Here is a 23,026-nt window from a genome sequence, read left to right as displayed (position 1 = left end):
CCCCATATCCCCAACTTCATTCACATATCTACTCAAATGTCACCTCCTTAAATGTCTTCCCTGACAATCCAATACAAAGTGGTCCACCTTACTCCCAGTCATCATAACATTAACCTGTTTTGTTTTTCTCACAAGATCTAAATCTATTTGAAAGTCTATCTAAAACTAGAAATCATCACTGCTTGTTGTGGATTTTCCGTCAGCAAAATGAGATTGTAAGAGCAAGGATCTTGCCTATCTTGTTCACCACTGTATCTCCAGCATTTAAAACAGTCCTCAGAGCAGGTGCCCAAATATTTGTTCAGTAAATGAAGAAACATCTGAAAATAGAACAGCTCTTGGAGATCTGGCTTAATCTGGACAACTTTCAGTTTCCCCAGAGCAGCTGTCACTGAATAACTGTTGTTAGGTCACATAAAATGTCTTTGAAAATCTGAAAACACTGGATCCTCTTCTCAGTAAAATACACAAACAAAATTTTGCACGAACCTCCTAAAATCAATCCATGGCCCCCAGATTAGAATCCCTGATCCACAGGCATATAAGGACCTGTATGCAATGCAATCTACATTTAACCAATTCCTGCCAATGAAGTTAAAGGCTGAGAATAAAAAGAAAATCAATACAAAGCTACAAGTTATTCCTAACAGATTTCTCTACAAAGTAAGAGAATATAAGAAAGGTCAAATGAAGAATAGCCATGGTCAATGGCTGCTTAGTCTTCTCATGTACAGCATACTGTATAGAGAAGCCAGATTTGCAATTCACCACACACACACACACAAAAAAAAAAAAAGGCAAAAAAAGGCATATGTGTTGATGACATATATAGTAAGATAACAGACTTGTGAAGGGGAACGTTTATGGTTGCCTCTTTAAAAAACATCATAGACTATACTGTTACCCCAACTAAATGAGATCATACTGGATCAGGATATAGGTAGAAAAGTCAAGTTCTAGGAATCGACAAAGTTAAAGAAGAAAAAAGAAAAAGAAAAAGAACCAGGCAGCTGGGGTGCCTGGTTGGCTTAGTCAGTAGAGCATGTGACTCTTGATCTCAGGGTCATGAGTTCGAGCTCCACAATGGTCATGGAGCCTACTTAAAACAACAACAACAACAACAAAAAAAAAACTAGCTAAACTAAAAAGAATTGATTTAATATTCAGAATGGTCCAGGAACTCTTCTGGAGGAAGAGAAACCTCTGTGGGTACCATTAATAAAAAGATACATGTGTAAGGTTACAAAATGACTTCTAAAAATGTATTCTTTATTATTATTATTATATTATTTTAGAAAGAAGGCATCATTTAAAATGATTTATTTGTTCATTTTAGAGAGAGAGAGCATGCACAAGTAGGGGAGGGACAGAGGGAGAGGAAGAATCCTAAAGCTGACTTCCTGCTGAGCGTGGAGCCTGACACAGTGCTTGATCCCAGGACCCCAAGATCATGACCTGAGCAAAAATCAAGAGTCAGCTGCTTAACTAACTGAGCTACCCAGGATCCCCAAAAACGTATTCTTTAAATTATGTCAGATCAAAGAAGCAATAGAAGGTAAAGAATATTTTTAGTCGTAAAACCCCTCCCTTGCCTGCCAGGGAGAGCTTCGTGTCAGGCAAAAAAGACCAGTTGAACAAAGTGGATTTTGTCCCCTACCCTTTTTGTAACTATAGGTGCTTACAGCTAAGTTAATGTGTAAAATAAACCATCTGGGCAAAAAATTTCTGTAAGTTCTAAAGGACTTAGAACTTTTTTCATCATATTTTTAGTATCACTAAATAGTAATAGTATTTTCTTTGTGGCATTTTGGCTTTGTTTTAGTGTTCTTATTATGGCAATTGTTAGATTTTCTTTTTTTTTTTTTAAGATTTTATTTATTTGACAGACAGAGATCACAAGTAGGCAGAGAGGCAGGCAGAGAGATTGGAAGGGAAGCAGGCTCCCTGCTGAGCAGAGAGCCCGATGTGGGGCTCGATCCCAGGACCCTGGGATCATGACCTGAGCTGAAGGCAGAGGTTTTAACCCACAGAGCCACCCAAGATTTTCTATCTTAAGGAAAGGTGCAATTAACCTGAAAAAAGGTCACTTCAATTATATTTCCTTTTTACTACTAAGAGACATTCTTTACAACAAAATATAGAGTTTGATCATTTTATCAAAATATCATTTTATCAAAAGATCTCTCCAAATTTTCCCATCTCACTTATAGTGTATTAAAGAAAAAAAAAGCAGCAAATATATCTTTTATTTTCATCCAAGTATGTATACTATGGCTCAGTAACAATAGTCTTGATGATTCACTATGGAATCTGACAACTGTTAGAATTTGAACTCCACATGAGCTGGTATTTAATTTCCACTTAAATCTTTTCATTCTTCACAAGCCATCTTGTGTTATTGCTTCATGCTTCTTAAAAACAAGTTATTTTCTATGACTGACTAACTGGTTTGCTACATCTAAGCAGCATTAATCCTTTGGTAATTATCACCCTTCATAAAATCCTCCAAATTTTTTTTTAAAAGTTCAACAAATTATTGTTGAAAACTTACTACTTTCCATTTTTGAATCATTTACATTTTAATATGTAAATTTCATCTATCTACTGAAAGACTTCTCTATTTTTTTACCACAGCCCTCTGTTTTAACCAGATAGTTCTAGGAATCTATAGATTAAAGTAATGCAACAGTGGTCCAGGTAATTCAGTGTTAAACTGTGTGCGGTAGAACATTGTTTTGCAAGACAGTAAGGGATTTTCATTTCTGAAAATTCTTCAGTACTCAAACAGGTTTGGGGGAGGAAGGGAATACACCTTTACTCTAAGACTTCTCAAAGCCTTTAATGTGCTAATGAAATTTTGAACTTACAGGAGAGGGACAAAATATGTAGGATTTCCTCAGTTTATTTGACTATCATCTACTTTCTTCATGACTCACTGTTCCTAACAATATTTATTTAAAGCTCCTTTATTTAATTCTGTTTTATATTTGGTCATTGCCAATCACTTAATTAAGTGTATATTGCCGTTGTCTAAATTCCTGCAATTATCCTGTCCAGAATATTTCTTTACCCATAAAAGAATAAACAGTTGGTTTTGGAGCAATAACGATATTTCTTAGAAATAACCTATATTACTATTTGAGTATTCCTTTTTTTTTAATTTGAGTATTCCTAATGATGGCTGAGATAAATCAAGAAATGTTTGTTATATTTTCACTTGAGAAAGCACTGATGTGTCATGCATTTTTAGAAATACTCATCAAAAAATTGAAATAGAAAAATAAAATTTATTGCTTTTAAAAGATATTTGTTTATATAGAATGTGAATTTACATAGAATATCTCGATTCCTAAGAAAGGTGTTTCTGTACTCAAAAAAAATGCCTTTGAGTATAGCTAAAAAAAATTTGTATTCACTTACTCAACACTTGTTAATTGTTCACTGTATACTAAGAATAGCAGAAAGCGATGGCAAATACCATAGTACAGGAGTGAACAAAAAGGGCATGATTCTTGTCCTCATGGGTTCGTAATTCAGCCTTTTTCTCTTATATTGCCCATACTGTTATGAATACTTATTCTAGAATTGTTTTGTTTTTAAAAATACCTTTGATGTGGTTAAAACTAAACCTCAAACTTACAACTAATTTGCTAATGAGGAATGTTATGAACCATGAAATATAAGCATACAGCTAACTGGAAGGCAACAGAAACCACTTTACTTGTATATTAGAAGCATGTATCATTTATGTCTCACAGTACTGTGCTTTATAATTACATTACTTTACATTAAAATGCAATTTCAAAAATTGGTGCTGGGTCAGTTAGATAACCATACGGAACAAAATGAATCTTGAACCTCCACTCCACACCATGCACAAAAATCAATTCCAGATGGACTCTAAACCTAAATATGAATGTTAAAACAGTAAAACTTTTAGGAGAAAACATAGAAAAATATCTTTATAATTTCAGGAACGGGCAAAGACTTCTTAAACAGGATATTAACAAGAACTAACCATAAAGGGATAAGGCGGATTTCATTAGAAGCATGAGCTTCTATTCATCAAATGACAAAACTAAGAGTAAACAGACAAGCCGCAGAGCAGGAGAAGATATTTGCAATACATATATTTGACAGTGGATTCACATTCAGAGCATACAAAGAACCTCTACAAATCAGTAAGAAGTAGACAATAGAAAAAATGGTAAAACAAACAAACAAACAAAAAAAACCCACAAAAACCCTGCACAGGTTATTCACAAAAGAGGATATTCAAATGGACAATAACATATGAAAAGGGATTCAATTTTTTAAAAAATTTTATTTATTTATTTGACAGACGGAGATCACAATTAGGTAGAGAGCAGGCATAGAGAGAGAGGGGGAAGCAGCCTCCCCTCCAAGCAGAGAGCCCGATGCAGGGCTCAATCCCAGGACCCTGGGACCATGACCCGAGCTGAAGGCAGAGGCCTAACCCACTGAGCCACCCAGATGCCCCAGGGATTCAATTTTTAAGTCAAATAAAAAAGTGCAGATTAAAACCACAATATAAAACTACTGTATACCCACTGGGAGGGCTAAAAAGGAAGAGACAGATAATACCAAGAGATGACAAGGATGTAGAGCAACAAGAATTCTTCTACATGGCTGGCTGAAGTATAAACTTGTACTCTTGTTGTGGAAAACTGCTTCACAGTATCTATTATAACTGATCATATGCATACCCCCTGACTTAGGAATTCTACTCCTAGGTAGACACCTTAACAGAAATGTGTGCATATGTTCACCAAAAGACACGCAAACAAATGTTCATGTTAGCACAATTTCTAACAGTAAAATTGGAATCAACTCATATGTCTTATCAATAGTAGAATGCATAAAATATGGTATATTTGTATAATGCAGACTATACAGCAAAGGGAATGAAGGAACCACAACTACATGTAACAACATGGATAAATTTCACAAACATATTGAGCTAAAGAAGGTAGAACCTTCTTCATAAAAATTAATACAACATGGGGCACCTGAATGGCTCAGTCATTAAGCATCTGCCTTTGGCTCAGGTCATGATCACAGCATCCTGGGATCGAGGCCCCCATCGGGCTCCCTGATCAGCAGGAACCCTGCTTCTGCCTCTCCCACTCCCCCTGCTTGTGTTCCCTCTCTCGCTCTTCCTCTCTGTCAAATAAATAAGTAAAATCTTAAAAAAAAAAATACCACATGATTTCATGTATACAAAGTTTAAAATCTGGCTGAATTTATCTGTGGTATTAGAGGTTGTGACAGTGGTTATCCTTTGAGAGGGAGAAGGGTAATGGCTGAAAGAACAGTAAGGGGCAGGATCTCTTTTGAGGTACTTACTGGTCAAGTTTTCTTTCTTGATTTGGGTATTATAGAGATGAATTCATGCTATGAAAACCAGCAACAGTACAGCTAAGAATTGCCTGAATGTATGTTATACTTCAACAAAGCACCTATTTGAAAAGTGCTATAAGATCCAAATATATTTTGCACAATTCAAATTCTCTACACATAGTTCAAAAGAATGATCATTCCTCTTTCCCCTAGTTTGCCCAAAATCAAATACTTGAAAACAAGATCTGGGGCACCTGGCTGGCTCAGTCGGTAGAACATGTGACTCTTGATGTCAGGGTCATGAGTTTAAGCCCCACGTGGGCATAAAGCCTACTTAAAAAAAAAAAAAAAAGGAAGGAAAGAAGGAAAGAAAGAAAGGAAGTAAGAAAGAAAGAAAGAATAAGATCTAATCCTAGATGAGGAAAGGAATATTATGAGGTCATTTTCATGGCACAGGATTGTAACAGGAAGAAAAAAAATAGTATACCTGACTCAAATCTAGGCTAATAGGAACCACATATTTCATTTTCCTCTAAGGCTTCAGACTATATATTCCCAGGGTTTCTTTTTTTTTTTTTTTTAAGATTTTATTTATTTATTTGACAGAGAGAGATCACAATCAGGCAGAGAGGCAGGCAGAGAGAGAGGGGCAAGCAGTCTCCCTGCTGAGCAGAGAGCCCGATGTGGGGCTCAATCCCAGGACCCTGAGCCACCCAGGCATCCCTATTCCCAGGTTTTTAAAAGGCTCTTCTCCTATGACAAGGTATCTGATCCATCACTAGAATTGGAATTCTGTGCTCTGTAATTGTGTCTAAATCACCATGTAATACTCAAGGCACAGTCTTAACAGCCCCAAAACATAGTGTCTAGCCCAAATATCACCCTTACACAAATGCAGTCTAAGAATTCCCAGCAAATTGTTGGTTTATTTGGAGGTTAACTAAAACTACCAGATCTTTTTCATATTGTAAGTCAGATTTCCTACATCTTGCATTTTTTTAAATTAAATTAAAAAATATTAAATACAGGGGGTGCCTGAAAGGCTCAGTTGGAAGAGCATGTAACTCCTGAGTTTGAGCCCCATGTTGGGTATAGAAATTACTCACAAAAAAAGTTTAAAAAAAATATATAACATTTAGTATTTTCCTTGCTAAGCCTAACTTTGTTGGCTTTCACTTATCACTAACAGCATGTTGATTCTATAGGCAATTCTCTTAGCTTTGTCATCTATACATATAATTCACATTTCTTCTAGGTATTTATTATCCAAGTCATTATTTTAAAAGTATGCTGATTCCAGACTATATAAGATAGACATCTAGAAGGTGATGCCAGAGTCTTGAAGCATTTCCCAAAGTATGTTTCATGTAATACATCCCAGAATGAGTGAGGGATCATCACATCTGTGATGAGTTTGGGAAATGCTAGATTACCAAAGAATTTCTCAGTCCTTGCAATTCTAACGTACATGGTTTAAGTCTCTAAGAGGGAATTAGAGTATAAAGTGCTTCCCAAACCTGTCTGACTTAGAAAAAACTTTAAAGAAATCTTTTCTCATCTTGAGAAATGATTGTTCCTGGAAAGACGCTTTGAGAAACACTGCTCTGGGGTGATGATACAATAGCCAACTTCTGTGGGCAAATGATTTTTTATTCTCTTTTTAAAAGTAGGCTCCTTGCCAAATGTGGGGCTTGAACTCATGACCCTGATATCAAGATTTACATACTCTACCAACTGAGCCAGCCAGGTGCCCCAAGAGACTGTTTTATTAGCCTCAAATCCACCTAACTGCATTATGATCCAATCTACCTAAACTTCTTCATATTGCCAAAAGATTATCAAGGCATTGTCAAATGTAGCAATGATATATCTTACCAGTCTAACTTATCACAAAGTGAAACAGAATGAGGTAAAGAGGCTTTAGTATTAGGATTAGTAAGCTATGGATGTTCAACCTACTGTGAGAATTATGTTCAGTAAGAAGCTATAAAGGTGAGATATATATTTTGAGGTTCCCATAAAATTGGCTTTATCTTAAAAATTTTGGTGATTAAAACTAATCTTCAGTTATACAAAAACTAAAATTTGGTTATATGGGACATCTCATTTTCTAGTGATATTTAGTGAAATATTTTGGTGTATTAAGAATGAGTTATATGGGTGCCTGCGTGGCTCAGGTGGTTAAGTATCTGTCTTCAGCTCAGGTCATGATCCAGGGGTCCTGGGATTAAGCCCCATATCAGGCTCCCTGCTCAGCGGGGTGCCTGCTTCCCCCTCTCCCTCCCTCGACCTGTGTTCTCTCTAATAAATAAGCAAAATCTCAAAAAAAAAAAAAAAAAAAAAAGAATGAGTTCTAGGGGCACCAGGCTAGCATGTGACTCCTGATCTTGGGGTCATGAGTTCAAGCCCCATGTTGGGTGTAAGCTTACTTTAAAAAAATGAGTTATAAAAAATTATCACTCAATTCTGTATACTGTATAAAGAGTATTATAATTAAAAGTTTGAAATATTTATGGTTTTCATAACTTGTCAAAAGAATTTTACCTATTCATCTGAAATCCATTTGAAAGATTACATTTAACAAAATAGTCTTTGTAAAAGAAAATAGACACATATAAGTATAACACAGTCCTTCTTTCAGGGAATTAATTTCAGAACTAGGGGTAAGAGGGTGATAGGGTATACTTATAAAAAAAAGTTTACACATACAAATCATCTTAAAACAGCACACTTAAAATTGAGACAGTATATTCATATAAGGCAGTAGCAGCACCACTAGTCCTCTGCATTGTCTACGGGGTAGTAGACCTTATAAAGTTGTTGAGATAACTGGCTTCCATTAGCAAGCATGTGATTGGCAGGATGATAAAGTCTTTTTCACTCACAGGTCAGCTATTTCCTTTTCTTTAAAAGAGGGCAATTCTGATGATCCATCTTTTAGCTACAGTCTCTCATTGAATCCCAGTTCTCTTGCCTTCAGCTTTGATATGGTTCTAACTTTCCTCTTGTATCAGCTCATACTTGTCATCAACTCCTCTATTCAGAACAGCAAATATCAGGAGTTTGACCTCAGGGCAAAGTCCGGGTGGGCAGGTAAAATTTGACCACTGGACCTACTTCCTAATCTTTCATACCCAGCAATTCATGAAGCAGTATCAAATTCAAACTAAAAAACAGAAGCATGACCCCTTATAAGTACTATGAAAAGGGCTCTTTTGCCTTTCTAAGTATACTTGAAAAGAACTGTCAGCCACCCTATTAAGACAGAAATGGATCACAGACTAGAAAAAAAAGAAGGAAAAGTGCAGAAACCCAACTGAAATGTAAATAAAAGTGTTAGCACTCTCTTTATGTTTGGTGATACAGTACTTGATATAAAAATATTAAAATAATATTCTATGAAAGGTCTTTATGAAGTCAGGAACATTAAAACACTACTGAAACTTGAAAGGCATCTTTATTTAAATAACACTGACATCTGATACAAAAAACTTCTATTGCCACATATGAGACTTTAAAGACTAATTTTATTTTCAGTCAATTCTCATACTTGGTATTTCACCACTTAACTATTTATAAATTAATTTGAGAAACAAATGTATGTGAAAAATAATTATCTTTGTCAAGTTATTAAATCCAAGCCTCTAAAATCATAAAATTCGAGTATGTCTCAGTGGTCCAGCAGCTAAAGACAAGAATTAGTTGCATCTTCTTGTTTCAGAATGCCAAGTGTACAAAAATAGAGTATGATTAAATTTTAATAATATTTAGGAAAAATTATTTTAAGCCTCTTTTTCAAACTAGAATAATTAATATATTAAAAATTAGCTCATTAAAATTTATCCACTAGTAACTTGTACTGAATACTAAATGCCATACTTTAAAACTGTGTTTTTTATTAAATAGGTATTTCTACATAAATCTTTAAAAGTTCTACAAGTGTCAGAATAGATTTCAGAATTCTAAATGTTTCTAATAGATTTTTTTGTATTCACTTAAAAGTTTCTTTAAAAAATTATGCCGATGAGGAAAAGCCAACCAAGACTTAATGCCTGTAAGAGAACATACTGAAAAGTAAATTCAACCAAAAAGACTTGAGATATTTATTAATATTTGTTGGTGTGCCTTAATAACAGTTCCTAGTGAGGAAATGCTTTACTTATGCTTGTAAAGAGGCATTTTTTGGTGTCAAATGATGATTGTCTTTAGAGGAAGAAAGTACTTGGGATCAGTTTTAATCTGCATTGAACCAACCACCTATTTAAATGAACAAATCAAAGAACGGAATCTTTACCCACAGTTTCAAATGTGGTCCTATTCACAATCCTACAATGTGATCACAAACTATTTAGTACCATACAAATTCACACAATTCATATAAAACATAATAAATTTCAGGTTTTCTGTGAAGAGATTATTTATATATAATAGGAGATACCCTCAAATTACATACACTTTGGCTTAGAGAACATTCTCATGTTCTTGTAACAGGGAAACCTACCCCAGTCAGTGGCTATAACCCAACTGAGAAATGCACATACGACTAAGCTTATTTCCGATCTGCTAACGGACTCCATTTGCTGTATTAGATAATCTTTTTCAGGGCAGTAAGATTGCAACAGAGAGAAATCCTAAAGCAAATAGATCTACCTTCTATAGAAAGAATATCTTCGGGTAAACTAGAATAAAAGTTCAGAGTCCACCTTCTTAATTTTCTACTATCTTCTCCAACTTATGGTAATCATTCTCAGATCTAGGTCATCCATAACATTGTTTCTGGTTTGGCATAATACATGAGCACTGATTTCAAACAGAAATAAATATTAATATATCTTATATGTTCAGTGCTTTACAGATAAAAAACTGGGAAGTAGGACTACTTTTTTGGTTTCCTTCTAAACCTGACTTAAAGATATACCATTTATATCCACATGATTCACTGTCCTGTAAGTATTCCTGCAGAGTTCATGGGGGTTTTGTTTCTTTAGAAGAGTTTTAAGCTCCCCAAGAACAAAACTCCCTTTTACATTACTTTTGTATCTATTTCAACTATATCAGCCCTCTCTAAATAATCAGTACATAGTAGCTCATAAATATTTATAGAACACTGGTTTGGAATTAAAGCAAAAACGGCTGTATTCTCAAACACTTACTAAAATCAGAACTCCTTCATTACTCAAATTGCGCCTGCCAAAAACATCACTGTGGTGGTCTATTTATTTACATCAATGGTGAAGACCCATCTTCAGTCATCTCCATCCCCAAAGGGGATGGGACCATTAACAGACTGATATCACAATGGCTTTGTTGTTGCTACTGTTGTTTTAAGATTTTATTTTTAAGTAATCTCTACACACCCAACCTGGGACTTGAACTCACAACCTGGAAATCAAGAGTCAAATGTTCCACAGAATCAATCAGCCAGGTACTCCCACAATGGCTTTGTTCTAATTCCATCTCCATTTGGTTCTTCTTGCCAAGGGCAGCAGCCATCTTGCTGTCAAGTCTAAACCCCTGAGCCCTCTATCTTGGATCTTCCCCTCCTCCATACCCTTGTGCCTCCCAGCTCTATTAAGCTCCTTAATCCTAGAATTAAGAAAGAAAAAGGAGGAGGAAGAAAGAGGCAGAAAATGAATAAGAAAAAAATATGGGGGAGATGGAAAAAGGGTAGGAAGTTTTTCAAAGACTAGTAAAATGATAAAAAAAGATTTAAAAATTATCCTATTTGTTACTCTACTTAGAGTTACATGACCAGAAAAGAATTATATAAATTTATAATTACCTTTCTAAAAGTAGTTTTGGGGCACATGGGTGGCTCAGTAGGTTTAGCATCTGCCTTTGGCTCAGGTCATGATCCCAGGGTCCTGGGATGGAGCCCTGCATCGGGCTCCCTAAGCTCAGTGGAGAGCATGCTTCTCCCTCTCCCACTCCCCTTGCTTGTGTTCCCTCTCTCACTGTCTCTGTCAAATAAATAAATAAAATCTTAAAAAAAAAATAATTTTTTTTAAAAAGTAATTTTGTCCTTTTTTGTGGAGGCATTCAGAAAATTTTTAAAGATTTTATGTATTTATTTGACAGAGAGAGAGAGAGTACACAAGCACACAAGCAGGGAGAATGGCAGACAGAGGGAGAGGGAGAAGCAAGCTCCCTTCTGAGCAAGGAGCCCAATGTGGGGCTCAATCTTGATCTGATCTGAAGGCAGACCTCCACCCAACTGAGCCACCCAAGAGCCCCCAGAAAATTTACTGAAAAAAGCATTCTTTACCACAGTTTTAAGCAAGAGGCTCTTTTCTATGTTGTAATAATTTATATTTAACTTGGGTCCTGACACTATTTATACCACCAATTTTCATAATAGGACCATGAAATCATTAAGAAATAACTCAAACTTCAAGTGTCATTAAACCAAAGTATGAAGTTATTTAGGCATGAGCTTAGCAGGTAATGAATAAGTTAAATATTCACCAATAAAAGTGTTCCATGAGGTTGAAACACCAAATAGATATACCAGTTCAGAGAGAAGGGCCAAACACATAGTTATAAAAGAAGTACTTCTACAAAGAAAGATTGTTTCAAGGTGAACAAGCATTCCCGTAGCATTAAAAAAAAAAAAAAAAAGGCAACGGTAGAAAGCAAAAAAAATGAGATCTACATTATTATATCTTACTTGTCTGAGGTCAATGAATGCTAGCTGCAGGGTATCCCCCTGGAATCCTGGTACAGGCTCAGAGCTGGCAAACACTATTTAAAAAAAAACAAAAATAAAACAACACCACAAGAATAAAAACAAGATTGTAAAATATACAAGGATTTAACCACTAAATTAATTTCTACTCATTACAAATGTAATATTTACATGTAACCATTTCAAATGAAGACTATTTATGGCCTTCAATTTTCACTACTGAGAATGTTCTCCACACCCATTACCACAAGTATTTTAATAATTTTAAACTTCTAATCTACCATTTAATCACTGTAATCCTTAATTACAATAAATTTAGAATGGTTATCCCACATAAAGTTCAAGAGTAGTAATATACTTCAATCAAGAAAAGTTTTCTGACTCTATTTAGCCTTAGGTGAATGATTATAGAAGCATTTTGAAACTGTACCAATTCCATGGCTGTCAACATATTCCAAAATTTCTCCTTTGTTACAGAACATGCTTATAAAAATCCTACCTCTAGCTAAAAGCAATAATGGCCAGACACATAAAAAGTCAGCTTTACATGCAGACAACGGGTAAAGTGTTCTAAGTATGAGGATGATGCAGGAATGTCTGTTCATGTCTTCTAGTAATTTTTTTTTTTCCCATAAAGGAATCTCACCTCTTTAAAAACTAAAGAAATATTTAAGACAAGGTTGAAAAATATTTCAAAAGATTTTTTTTCTTTTCTTTTTTTAAAGATTATTTATTTTAGAGAGGGGGGAAGGGGCAGAGGAAGAGGAAGAGAGAAACTCTAAGCAGACTCCATGCTAAGCACAGAGCTGTACTCGGGGATGGATCTCACAACCGGGAGCTCACAACCTGAGCGGAAAGGAAGAGTCAGAGGCTTAACCAACTGTGCCACACCAGGTGCCCCTCGAAAGACTTTTTCCTATGATTTTCTTGTACTTAAAAATTTATAATACTAGCAACATAGCTTGTTTAGTTAAGTTGAAGACGATTCCAATAGGAGTTATTTTGAAGACAAAAGACTTTCGAGTCATAAAAAGGACCTATCTATACGAGAACAGCTCGTATAGCGCATTCTATGTTTTCCCTCAAAACATTACAGATATTCCATTTATAAACTTATCTAAGCCAGTATTTTAAAAGCCATTTAAATTTGCACCCTATATATACAGCTCTCAGAATAACAAAAATAACTTAGTTTAGTGCATTATGTGTGAAATATAGATTAGAAAGGCTTAGAATAATATATTTAATTTTAAATACATGAAAGTCTAGCATAGCTTAATTTAGCTGGCATTTTTAGGAAATGAAGATGTCAAAAGTTTTTGTTGTTGTTGTTTTAAAGTTCTATTTATTTATTTGACAGAGAGAGATCACAAGTAGGCAGAGAGAGAGAGAGGAGGAAGCAGGCTCCCTGCTGAGAGAGAGCCTGATGCGGGACTCGATTCCCAGGACCCTGAGATCATGACCTGAGCCGAAGGCAGAAGCTTAACCCACTGAGCCACCCAGGCACCCAAAGTTTTTGTTGTTTTAATATAATGTTAATTTTTTAAACTTAAGCATTTTTTTAAGATTTTATTTATTTATTTGACACACAGAGATCACAAGTAGGCAGAGGCAGGCAGAGAGAGGGAGGAAGCAGGCTCCCTGCTGAGCAGAGAGCCCGATGCGGGGCTCGATCCCAGGACCCTGGGATCATGACCTGAGCCGAAGGCAGAGGCTTTAACCCACTGAGCCACCCAGGTGCCCCAAACTTAAGCATTTTTGATGGAATTTTAAACTGTGACATAATACTTCCTTTTTTAAAAACTTTTTTTGAGTATTCTAAATATTTAAATGTTTCTTAATTCTCTGGATTACTGTTAAGAATGCTTTTTATTCCATACAATAAATTCTGAGGACTGCCATGTTATTAAGGTCCCTCTTTAAATAGAATGCTGTGCTGTTTGAGTTCTTATGTCCAGCTCTTATAATTTTTCTACTTTCTCTCTTGCAGTTTTAACATAAATTCTTACTCTCTGCTCTCTCATTCATCTTATTAATATGCTGCCTTTAATAGTTTTTTTTAATAGTCTTTTAAAAAAAAATTTATTTATTTATTTGACAGAGAGAGACACAGCGAGAGAGGGAATACAAGCCAGGGGAGTGTGAGAGGGAGAAGCAGGCTTCCTGCTGAGCCGGAAGCCCAATGCGGGGCTCAATCCCAGGACCCAGCATCATGCCCCGAGCTGAAGGTAGACACTTAACAACTGAGCCACCCAGGTGCCCCTGCCTTTAATAGTCCTGAGTTGGTCAGTCGGCTAATTGACTATTAGAATTGTGTCTAAAATAAGAGCAAATATGGCCTGAGCAAGGGACTCTCCCACAAATAAGGTGAATGGATTCTATATATGCTTTTGAGTATATGTGCTTTTCAAGTTGGAATAACCTTTCTGTTAGTCAGAGGTACTTTTCCCCTTTACTTCTTGATTCTCTGCTATGTACTACGTACACAGTTATAGTCATGAGATACATGACCACATGCACTTTTCTCAGGCCCTCTTTTCCAGAAAACTAAGTTTATTGAGCAAATCTAGCCTGCTTTTCATTATTTAGTATAATTCACTTACATCATTATCTTTTCGTACAATGAAAAGTGGCATGCTTTCATACTGTGGTGACCCCATCATGTCCCATGGTTAGGGTTAGGGTGACCCCCTAACCATGTCCCAAATAACTGAGTTGTCTTTCTCTAGTACCAACAGGTCTTAATTAAAAAATATTAAGCAAAACTACAATTACCTATTAAAAGTAAAGGTATTTTTTAACTTAAAAAGTAGTTTTCTTAACATTACCCAGCATGTTGGCTTTCTTGGCCCCAGTCTCAGGCTACTGTTCCCAAGCAACAGTTAACTATGAATCCCTAGTGGTCTCTAATCAAGACTGTAAATGTTGGCTCAGCTTCTACCACCTCAACATATACATATACATAAACAGAAAATAATTACTTCCAGGGTGCCTGGGTGGCTCAGTGGGTTGGGCCTCTGCCTTCAGCCCAGGTCATGATCTCAGGGCCCTGGGACTGAGCCACGCATCAGGCTCTCTGCTCAGTGGGGAGCCTGCTTCCCTCTCTCTCTTTGCCTGCCTCTCTGCCTACTTGTGATCTCTCTCTGTGTGTCAAATAAATAAATACATAAATAAAATCTTAAAAAGAAAAGAAAAGAAAAGAAATACTTCTTCTAACACAGGGAGACTTACTTTATATATCAGGCATAAAAAATAACTTCAATTTTGATTACATTTAGAATCATTATCTACTTTATCTCCCAGAATTTTCCTGCACTGAAAATAATCTGTCGTTTTCTTTTCTCTCAGTTCCTGTTTAAGGCACTATAGTTTAAGCTCCATTATTTGGCATTAAGCCAAAGAGTTTAGTGTCGAAATCATAATAGTCCCACAAATTTATATACCACTTTATAGTTTACAAAGCAGTTTCTCACACACCACCTACTTTGATCATCACAATAACTTATTTTAGTAACAGGACATGCAGACAATGGAGCATAAAATCTTAGCAGCTGGAAGAGACACTCCCTTTGAAATACCTCCACCAGGCTCCTTAAGGCTTGGCGTGAAAGTTCCTTAGTCCTTCATTTTACAAATTAGGAAAATTAAAAGTGAAATGACTTGCCCAGGATCACATAGCTAATTCAGGTCTCCTAGCATTCAATCCATTGATCCAGAATCTGCATTAGTATTTACCTTTCACCTTTTATCCTATCTCTCACAAGAAACTAATCAATATGGAAGTGCAATTCTCTAGTTCATAGCTCTTGGGGCTTTTTCTCAAATGTTTCTTAGGGATAGGAGACAATTTACCAATCTGAAAATCATCCGCCACAGAGGGCATTTCTAAATATATGCTATCCAATTTCTTCAATGGCTTCATATTTTTTTTTCTTTATGTCTTTAAACCTAAAATTCGGCCAATCCTGTTGTTTCTATCTTCTGAAATATCTTCAGCCTGAATCTGTCTCTACCTTGGTTCAAGCTATTCTCATTTCTTGTTTGGATGCTAACACACACTCCTATCTGGTCTCCCTGCTACCTTTACATCCACTACTCCTAGGGTGATTTACCTAAGGTATCACTGTAATTTGTGCCACGTCATAGTTCAACGTCTTTCACTGGTTCCCCATCATCTTCATGATAAAGCAAGACAAGTAAGGTCCCTCTGTCTATCTCTCTAGTCTCATCTCTTACTGCTTCCCTAGGAGCACCTTAAACTCTTTCCATAACAAACTACCTGCACTTCCTTGCATACACCACAGTCTCTTTCCACAGTATCTGTGATCTTTCTGACTGGGCAGCCTTTCTCCTCTTCTTTTCTATCAGATAACTCTTACTCATCCTTCCATTCAATCATCACCTTCAGTGGAAGAGTTCCATTATCTTGCATGCTGGGTTAGTCTTCCTCTGTGTTCTCACTACAATTTCCTGTGCACAGACTAACTACATCACCCATTTTGCTATCTTATAATTGTTTACCTGTCTGGGTCCTCCCACCTGACCATGAACTTCCTGAGGGTAGAGAATATATTTCCATTTCTACATCCCTATAACCTAGCACAATGCCTGACATATAATGAGTAGTCAACTAAAGCTTCTTAAATGAATGAAGGAAATAAACAAATGATCAGATAAATTCTAAAGGAATGCTATCGAGTCCTGGTAATTGCTATATAATATAGCTTGCTGATTAGATCATGAATGGAGCTGTCCAAAAGAACTTACTGTAATAATGGAAATGTTCTCTATCTGCACTGAATTTTTAAGTTAAATTTAATAGCCACATACGGCTAATGCACTGTAAAGCTGTAACATTCTGTGTATATATATTGCATTTATTTCAAAATAGTTGAGGATGGCTGAGAATATCCCTAATGTTTTTATCAATTAAAACTAAATTGTGAGTTCTTCCACTAAACAAGAAGCTGTGAGAAGTAGAGATCATGTCTTTTTATCTTTATATAATCCATGTCTGGTGTATAGGAAATATTCAGTAAATGTGTTGAACGAATGAATAGTAATACATATAACTCATTTCTATTAATATTGTCTAATGGTCCCAATAATTCTGGAGCTAGATTTCAACCTTTGAAGTTTTAAATAACTGAATACTAATTTTTGGGATCCCTGTAAGTATGCCCTCAGATTCCCTCTTGGCTCATCCAGATCCTTATTTTATATATGATTTGTCATAGTTGGGGGTTTCTATGTTCTTTTCCCTTAGGTCATCTTTTTTTTTTTTTTAAGATTTTATTTATTGGAGACAGCAAGAGAGAGTATGAGCAGTGAAGGGTGGGCAGAGGGAGAGGGAGAAGCAGATTCTCTGCTGAGCAGGGAGCCTGACTCTGAGCTTTCTCCCAGAACCCTGAGATCATGACCTAAGCCGAAGGCAGACACTTAACTGACTGAGTCACCCAGGCACCCCTCTTAGGTCATCTTTTTATTATTTTTATTTAATAATGCCTACTTTCCTGTTAGGATATCTGTGTCTGTGTCATTTAGCTATGCCATGAAGGATATTTTTAAAAAACATATATTGATCCTGGTCTTCCCATAAGATATTTAAAAATAATTTCCAGGAGGAAAAAGTAGTTTCTAGGCTTCCTAAAGTTTCTTTAAAAAAATATTTTATTTTTAGGGACGCCTGGGTGGCTCAGTTGGTTAACGGCTGCCTTCGGCTCAGGTCATGATCCCAGTGTCCTGGGATCGAGTCCCACATCGGGCTCCTTGCTCAGTGGGGAGCCTGCTTCTCCCTCTGCCTCTGCCTACCACTCTGTCTGCCTGTGCTCATGCTCTCTCTGTCTCTAACAAATAAATAAATAAAATCTTAAAATAAATAAATAAATAAATATTTTATTTTTAAATAATCTCTACAGCCACCATGGGGCTCAACCTTACAACCCAGAGTTCAAGAGTTGCATGCTCTACTGACTGAGCCAGCCAGGTGCCCCTGAAGTTAGTTGTTGTTATTTTTCAAATAAAGTTATTCTAAATCTTTTTTTTTCTCTTAATGATCCTTTTTTTTTTGACCATTTCTTTTTTGAAAACAATATGACTTCATGACATACTCATTTCCTCGTATTTTCTGCTAGAATATGGAATTTTATAATAATCAATAACCCAAAGCTTAAAAATACCCTAAAAGAAAGGCTAGAAATGGAGATCTGATCTTACTGAGAAGGTCATTTATAACAACAGAATAAAACTTTGCTGTATCAGCCTAACTGGGAAGGAGACAAGTCTGAATTAATTTAGAAGAAACTGAAAGTGAAAAATAATACATGCTATGTAAATTGTGATTATAATGACAAAAAATGTCTTCCAAATTGGCCATCTCTGAAATTTTAAGAGAATGAAGAATATCTGTAGGCAGAAACATGAGTTATTTATATATATAACAAAAAAATTTCATTCTTTGGAGCACATATAGATGTATAGGGTTTGGTATGGGGGTACAAAAACTGCTAAGAACTCAGGCTGTGAGGGAAGCCTCAGTCAACTGAGCATCTGACACTTGATTTGGGCTCTGGTCATGATCTCAGGTTCTGGGATCCAGACCAGAACCAGAGTTCCTGCTCAGTGGGGATCCTGTTTCAGGATACTCTCCCCCTCTGCTGCTTTGGGCGTACTCTCTCTCTAAAATAAATAAATCTTAAAAAAAAAAAAAAAGCCATTAGGCTGTAAGTATTTATCCTGGCATAAAAATAATCTTCCCTGAAATTAAATGCAGAAGGTATAAGTCCTTGAACAATCTTGTCCTAGGCAGACAGTTATTTTTACTATAAGGCAGAGAATGTGCATTATTTGGAAAACATCAACAAGGATATTTAGAACTGTCCAGGGTAGAGGGAAGGGGAAGAGTTCTAAGAGCAAACAGACCAAAAGACTGACAAATGATTGAGAGAAAGCGTGAGGAGGCTAGGCTAGTCTCAAGACTGCGTGTGGATGACAAGGCAGGGGCATATAAAATGGAATAATTTTGTAACTAAATAAATGATTGAAAATGAATACCAGTAGTCTGCATATTGAAGAGGTTCTTTATAATTCTATTTCTTGCTAGATCTGAAGATTTAAAGTAGCTATTCACAACACAAATTTTGGCTAGGCAAAGAAGGTATCCAGTGTGGACCAGCTCTGTCATTAGAAGGAATGACTAAGAGCACCATCTAGTGGTTTTTCTGGTGGTGAAGAACTCATGACTGGGAGTCCGGGGTCTTAAAAGTTCTTGATTCTCAGACTTTTATTGTTACAAGTGGTTGGTAGCAATGGGATGCAAGCCTCTAAGACCAAATGACCCTCTGTAGTCATCACCTCACATTTATATAAAGTCGTATCTACTCATCTCTCTTTCTTGGAATATGGGCAAAGTAGGCTCAATCTGATATCATAAGTGCCATTAAAGCCAGGACCAATTCAGGGAGGCAAATAGTGTAATAGTATCCAGTGTACTCTAAAATGAGACACTGAAATATTGTTCTATGGCATATATCCACATGACTTCCCCTGAATCCTTTTATTGGAGATACAGGTCTTTTCTCAAGGTTAAAATAAGAGGCCCTGAGGTCAAAGCCATTAACACACATGCACATGCTCGTGTGCACACACACAATCTATAAAAAGCTTCATGTATTTTTTTTAAGTAGGCTAAGCCTTTATCCAAAATGAAAAAGACTAAGGCCTTTATATCTAGAGATTCACCTATTCCTCAATAACTTACCATTGAAACAGAGACCAGTTCAACCTGGAGCTTTTCTAATATCTGTGGATTTAAGATGTTAAACTCTTAGGAGTGGATAACCTCATTTGGATTATTTTTACAGAATGTATGGAAAAGGACATTCTAGATCTATTTTGGGGTATTTCAACTCTTTCTGATTGCCTGATGCTTTGGAAATATTCTATTTTGTTAGTGATGTAAAGGATTTCTAAGATACCTTTATAAAAACCTAAGAGTACCTTTTGATATTTTCCTCTATGCATTTGCCTTTATAAGGAACCTATACTGGGCCCCAATATATAATAGGTGTTTAATAAGGATAAAACAAAAGCACACATACACATTTAGAACATCTGCTTCACACCAAGTGTGCCAAATGCTCTTCCAACTAAGAAGCACTTTCTCTTGAAGTTATACAAAGTCTATTATAGGATCAAAGGTTCTGTGCAGCTTTCAGAGGTGGCTACCTTTGAAATTCCAAATGGGTGCCTTCCTGACTTCTCCAATCAGGTAGCTCTAGCAGCACTGTGATTATATGGCCAAGTTAATCAAAAGTATCCACTTCATCATGCATAGACTCTATCTTGTATTCTTAATCTATACAACTTCTTATCTAAATTAGATTAACTTCTTATACTTTCTCATGGTATTCTATACTTTTACAGAATTTAATAGTTTACGGTCATATTTATTAGTGCAATTATTTAATGATTGTCTCCCCAGGGCTTAAACCCCAAGACTTTTGTTTTGTTTACCACTATGTTGCTTAAATACCAAACATATAGTAGATAAGAAGGAACTAATGAATGTATGATTCTAAAGCCCCACTTTTGTTTGCGTTAAATTTTATTGCCTCCCAATCTTAAACTAGGATGCATCTTGGAAATTCCATATCCCATATTTTATAGAAAAAATTGATGCCTCTTAATTGTTGAATGGTTTCAAAGCCACTTGCCCAAAATGTAGGCAGAGCCAGGACTGGAACCATATGCCTCTTAATTGTTGAATGGTTTCAAAGCCACTTGCCCAAAATGTAGGCAGAGCCAGGACTGGAACCATGGTCTCAACTTCCTGACATATGTTCAGACCACCTTAAGACTGATTTGAAAGAATTTTTTTAAAAGTTTACATAAGGGTGCACCTGGCTGGTTCAGTCAGTAGTGTGTGTTTCTTTTTCTTTCTTTTTTTTTTTTTAAGATTTTATTTATTTATTTGACAGAGATCACAAGTAGGCAGAGAGGCAGGCAGAGAGAGAGGAGGAAGCAGGCTCCCTGCCAAGCACAGAGCCCGATGGGGGGCTCGATCCTAGGACCCTGGAATCATGACCTGAGCTGAAGGCAGAGGCTTTAACCCACTGAGCCACCCAAGTGCCCCTAGAGTGTGTGTTTCTTGATCTCGGAGCTGAGTTTGAGCTGCATGTAGAGGTTACTTAAAAAATAAAATATTTTTTTAAAAAGTTCTACATAAATTCATGTATGGTTCTACATTTCTGAACTCAGACATTTTATCAAGTTTGATCTAGTATGGGTTAAAAAAGAAAACGATCCAAAGAAAAATTACCAAAAGGGTATTAAAAAACAATCCCCTAAGAATATATTAAAGAAACTTTAACTCTTTAGCTCAGAACAGGTAAGAATTAAAGGGTTATTTAAACGTAGTCATCAAATATGTGAAGAATTTTTATAAATGATCTGTTATCTGTATCAAGATCTTAAATAGTTTTGAGTTAAAGTATGGTGTATCAGTTGGCCTTAACTTTCTGACAACAAAGGCAGAACTCTAAAAGAGACAAATGTAAATTATAGAGACTTCCTGATTACTTAATTTGTTCATTTTTCAACAAGGATGCTGTGAACACAGCATTCTATAAGTTGCCATAATTACAAATTCTATGTTGGATTTAATTATCTCTCCTAGATGTTAAATCTCTCCTCTCTCTCTGCCCCCTTTCTCCATCCTCCATCTCCTTCTCCCTTCTCACCTGCCCCCAATCCCGAAATCATGAGATGCATTCTCTCTCTTTCACTGTGTGATTCTAACCATCTTAATCATACCAAATTGTACCTTTACTTAATAATTCTTTGTATTTTCTCCTCCAAAACGTCTGCAATCCATCCTCTTCGTTACAACTGTCCAAAGTCAAGCTCTTTTTATCCTTCACAAAAACGTTCCATAGTTTCTTACCAGGTTTGCCTACTTGCAGTATCTCATTTCAGTTCAGTTTCCACATGACACAGAATTAACTTTCCATGACAGATTTCATATCATAGTCCTGATTAAAAAGCTTCAGTGGCTCTCCATTGCTTATTAAATAAAGTCCAAGCATTCAGGCATCTTTTTCCAGCCATATCTTGCAATGCTTTCATCATTCATCTTGTAGTCTAGACACCTAACAAGACTGTTTGAAGAGTCCCTTAGCATTCTCTCACCATAATGCTTTTGTCTATGCCATTCCCTCTGCTCAGAATGCCCTTCCCTGCTTTTTGATGAAATCTTACTTATCCTTTAAGACCCAGCTTAAACTTCACTTCCGTTATAGTCTATCTTCTCTATCCCATGGAATGAAGAATTTCTCCCTCTCCACTACAAGTAATATGTACTTATATAAAGAATTGTTATTTAAAAAGAACCATTATGTTCTATTATAGTTATTTACATGTCTGTCTCTTCCCAACCAGTCTATTAGATCTTTGAAGCTTGACTCATCTTGGATTTCCAAGTAATATACCAGGTAATAGATTCTCATTGGACATTTGAATAAATGAATCTTTCTATGAATCAGTTGACTTTACATGGGAAAAAAGTCAGTTGCAGACTGAAATTTTAGCTCAAGCCAATTTAACTCACAAGTATGTGTGTCACAAGGAATATCAGCAAAAATTGCTTAAAAAAAAAACAAGGGAGCATACTGATATATCACTGCTAATTCTTTCACCACCAGAAAAATAAAACAAAAACTAAAAGCACATGGTTGAATGATGACAGAAGTGAAATTATTTCCATCTTCCCATCTTCCCAACTTTCATGAGATGCCCTTTTTGTTTCTACCTGTAGACTGACAATCTGAGGCCAGGAAATATATGTATAATGTTTTCACAAAGTAATAAGGATGGAAAAATAAGTATTCTGCTTTCTGATCAAACCCAATTAAAGGAAGATCTAACTTAGAATAAAGGCCATTCTTTTTTTTTTTTTTTTTAAGATTTGTTTACTTGAGAGAC

The 23,026-nt window shown here is 36.0% G+C and overlaps 1 protein-coding gene across 2 annotated transcripts in view; it reads right to left on the bottom strand.

Moving 5' to 3' along the window:
• The window catches only part of EXOC6 (exocyst complex component 6), a 242,882-nt gene that overhangs the window by 28,424 nt on the left and 191,432 nt on the right, over positions 1 to 23,026 (bottom strand). For both annotated transcript variants that reach the window (XM_047702238.1, XM_047702239.1), the window contains exon 20: positions 12,029 to 12,102. In XM_047702238.1, the coding sequence (XP_047558194.1) occupies positions 12,029 to 12,102 (74 nt within the window). The remainder of the gene's footprint in view (positions 1 to 12,028; positions 12,103 to 23,026) is intronic.

Source organism: Lutra lutra, chromosome 14 (genome assembly GCF_902655055.1).
Source record: "Lutra lutra chromosome 14, mLutLut1.2, whole genome shotgun sequence".
Classification (NCBI taxonomy): Eukaryota; Metazoa; Chordata; class Mammalia; order Carnivora; family Mustelidae; genus Lutra; species Lutra lutra.
This window is presented reverse-complemented; position numbering and strand designations above follow the sequence as displayed.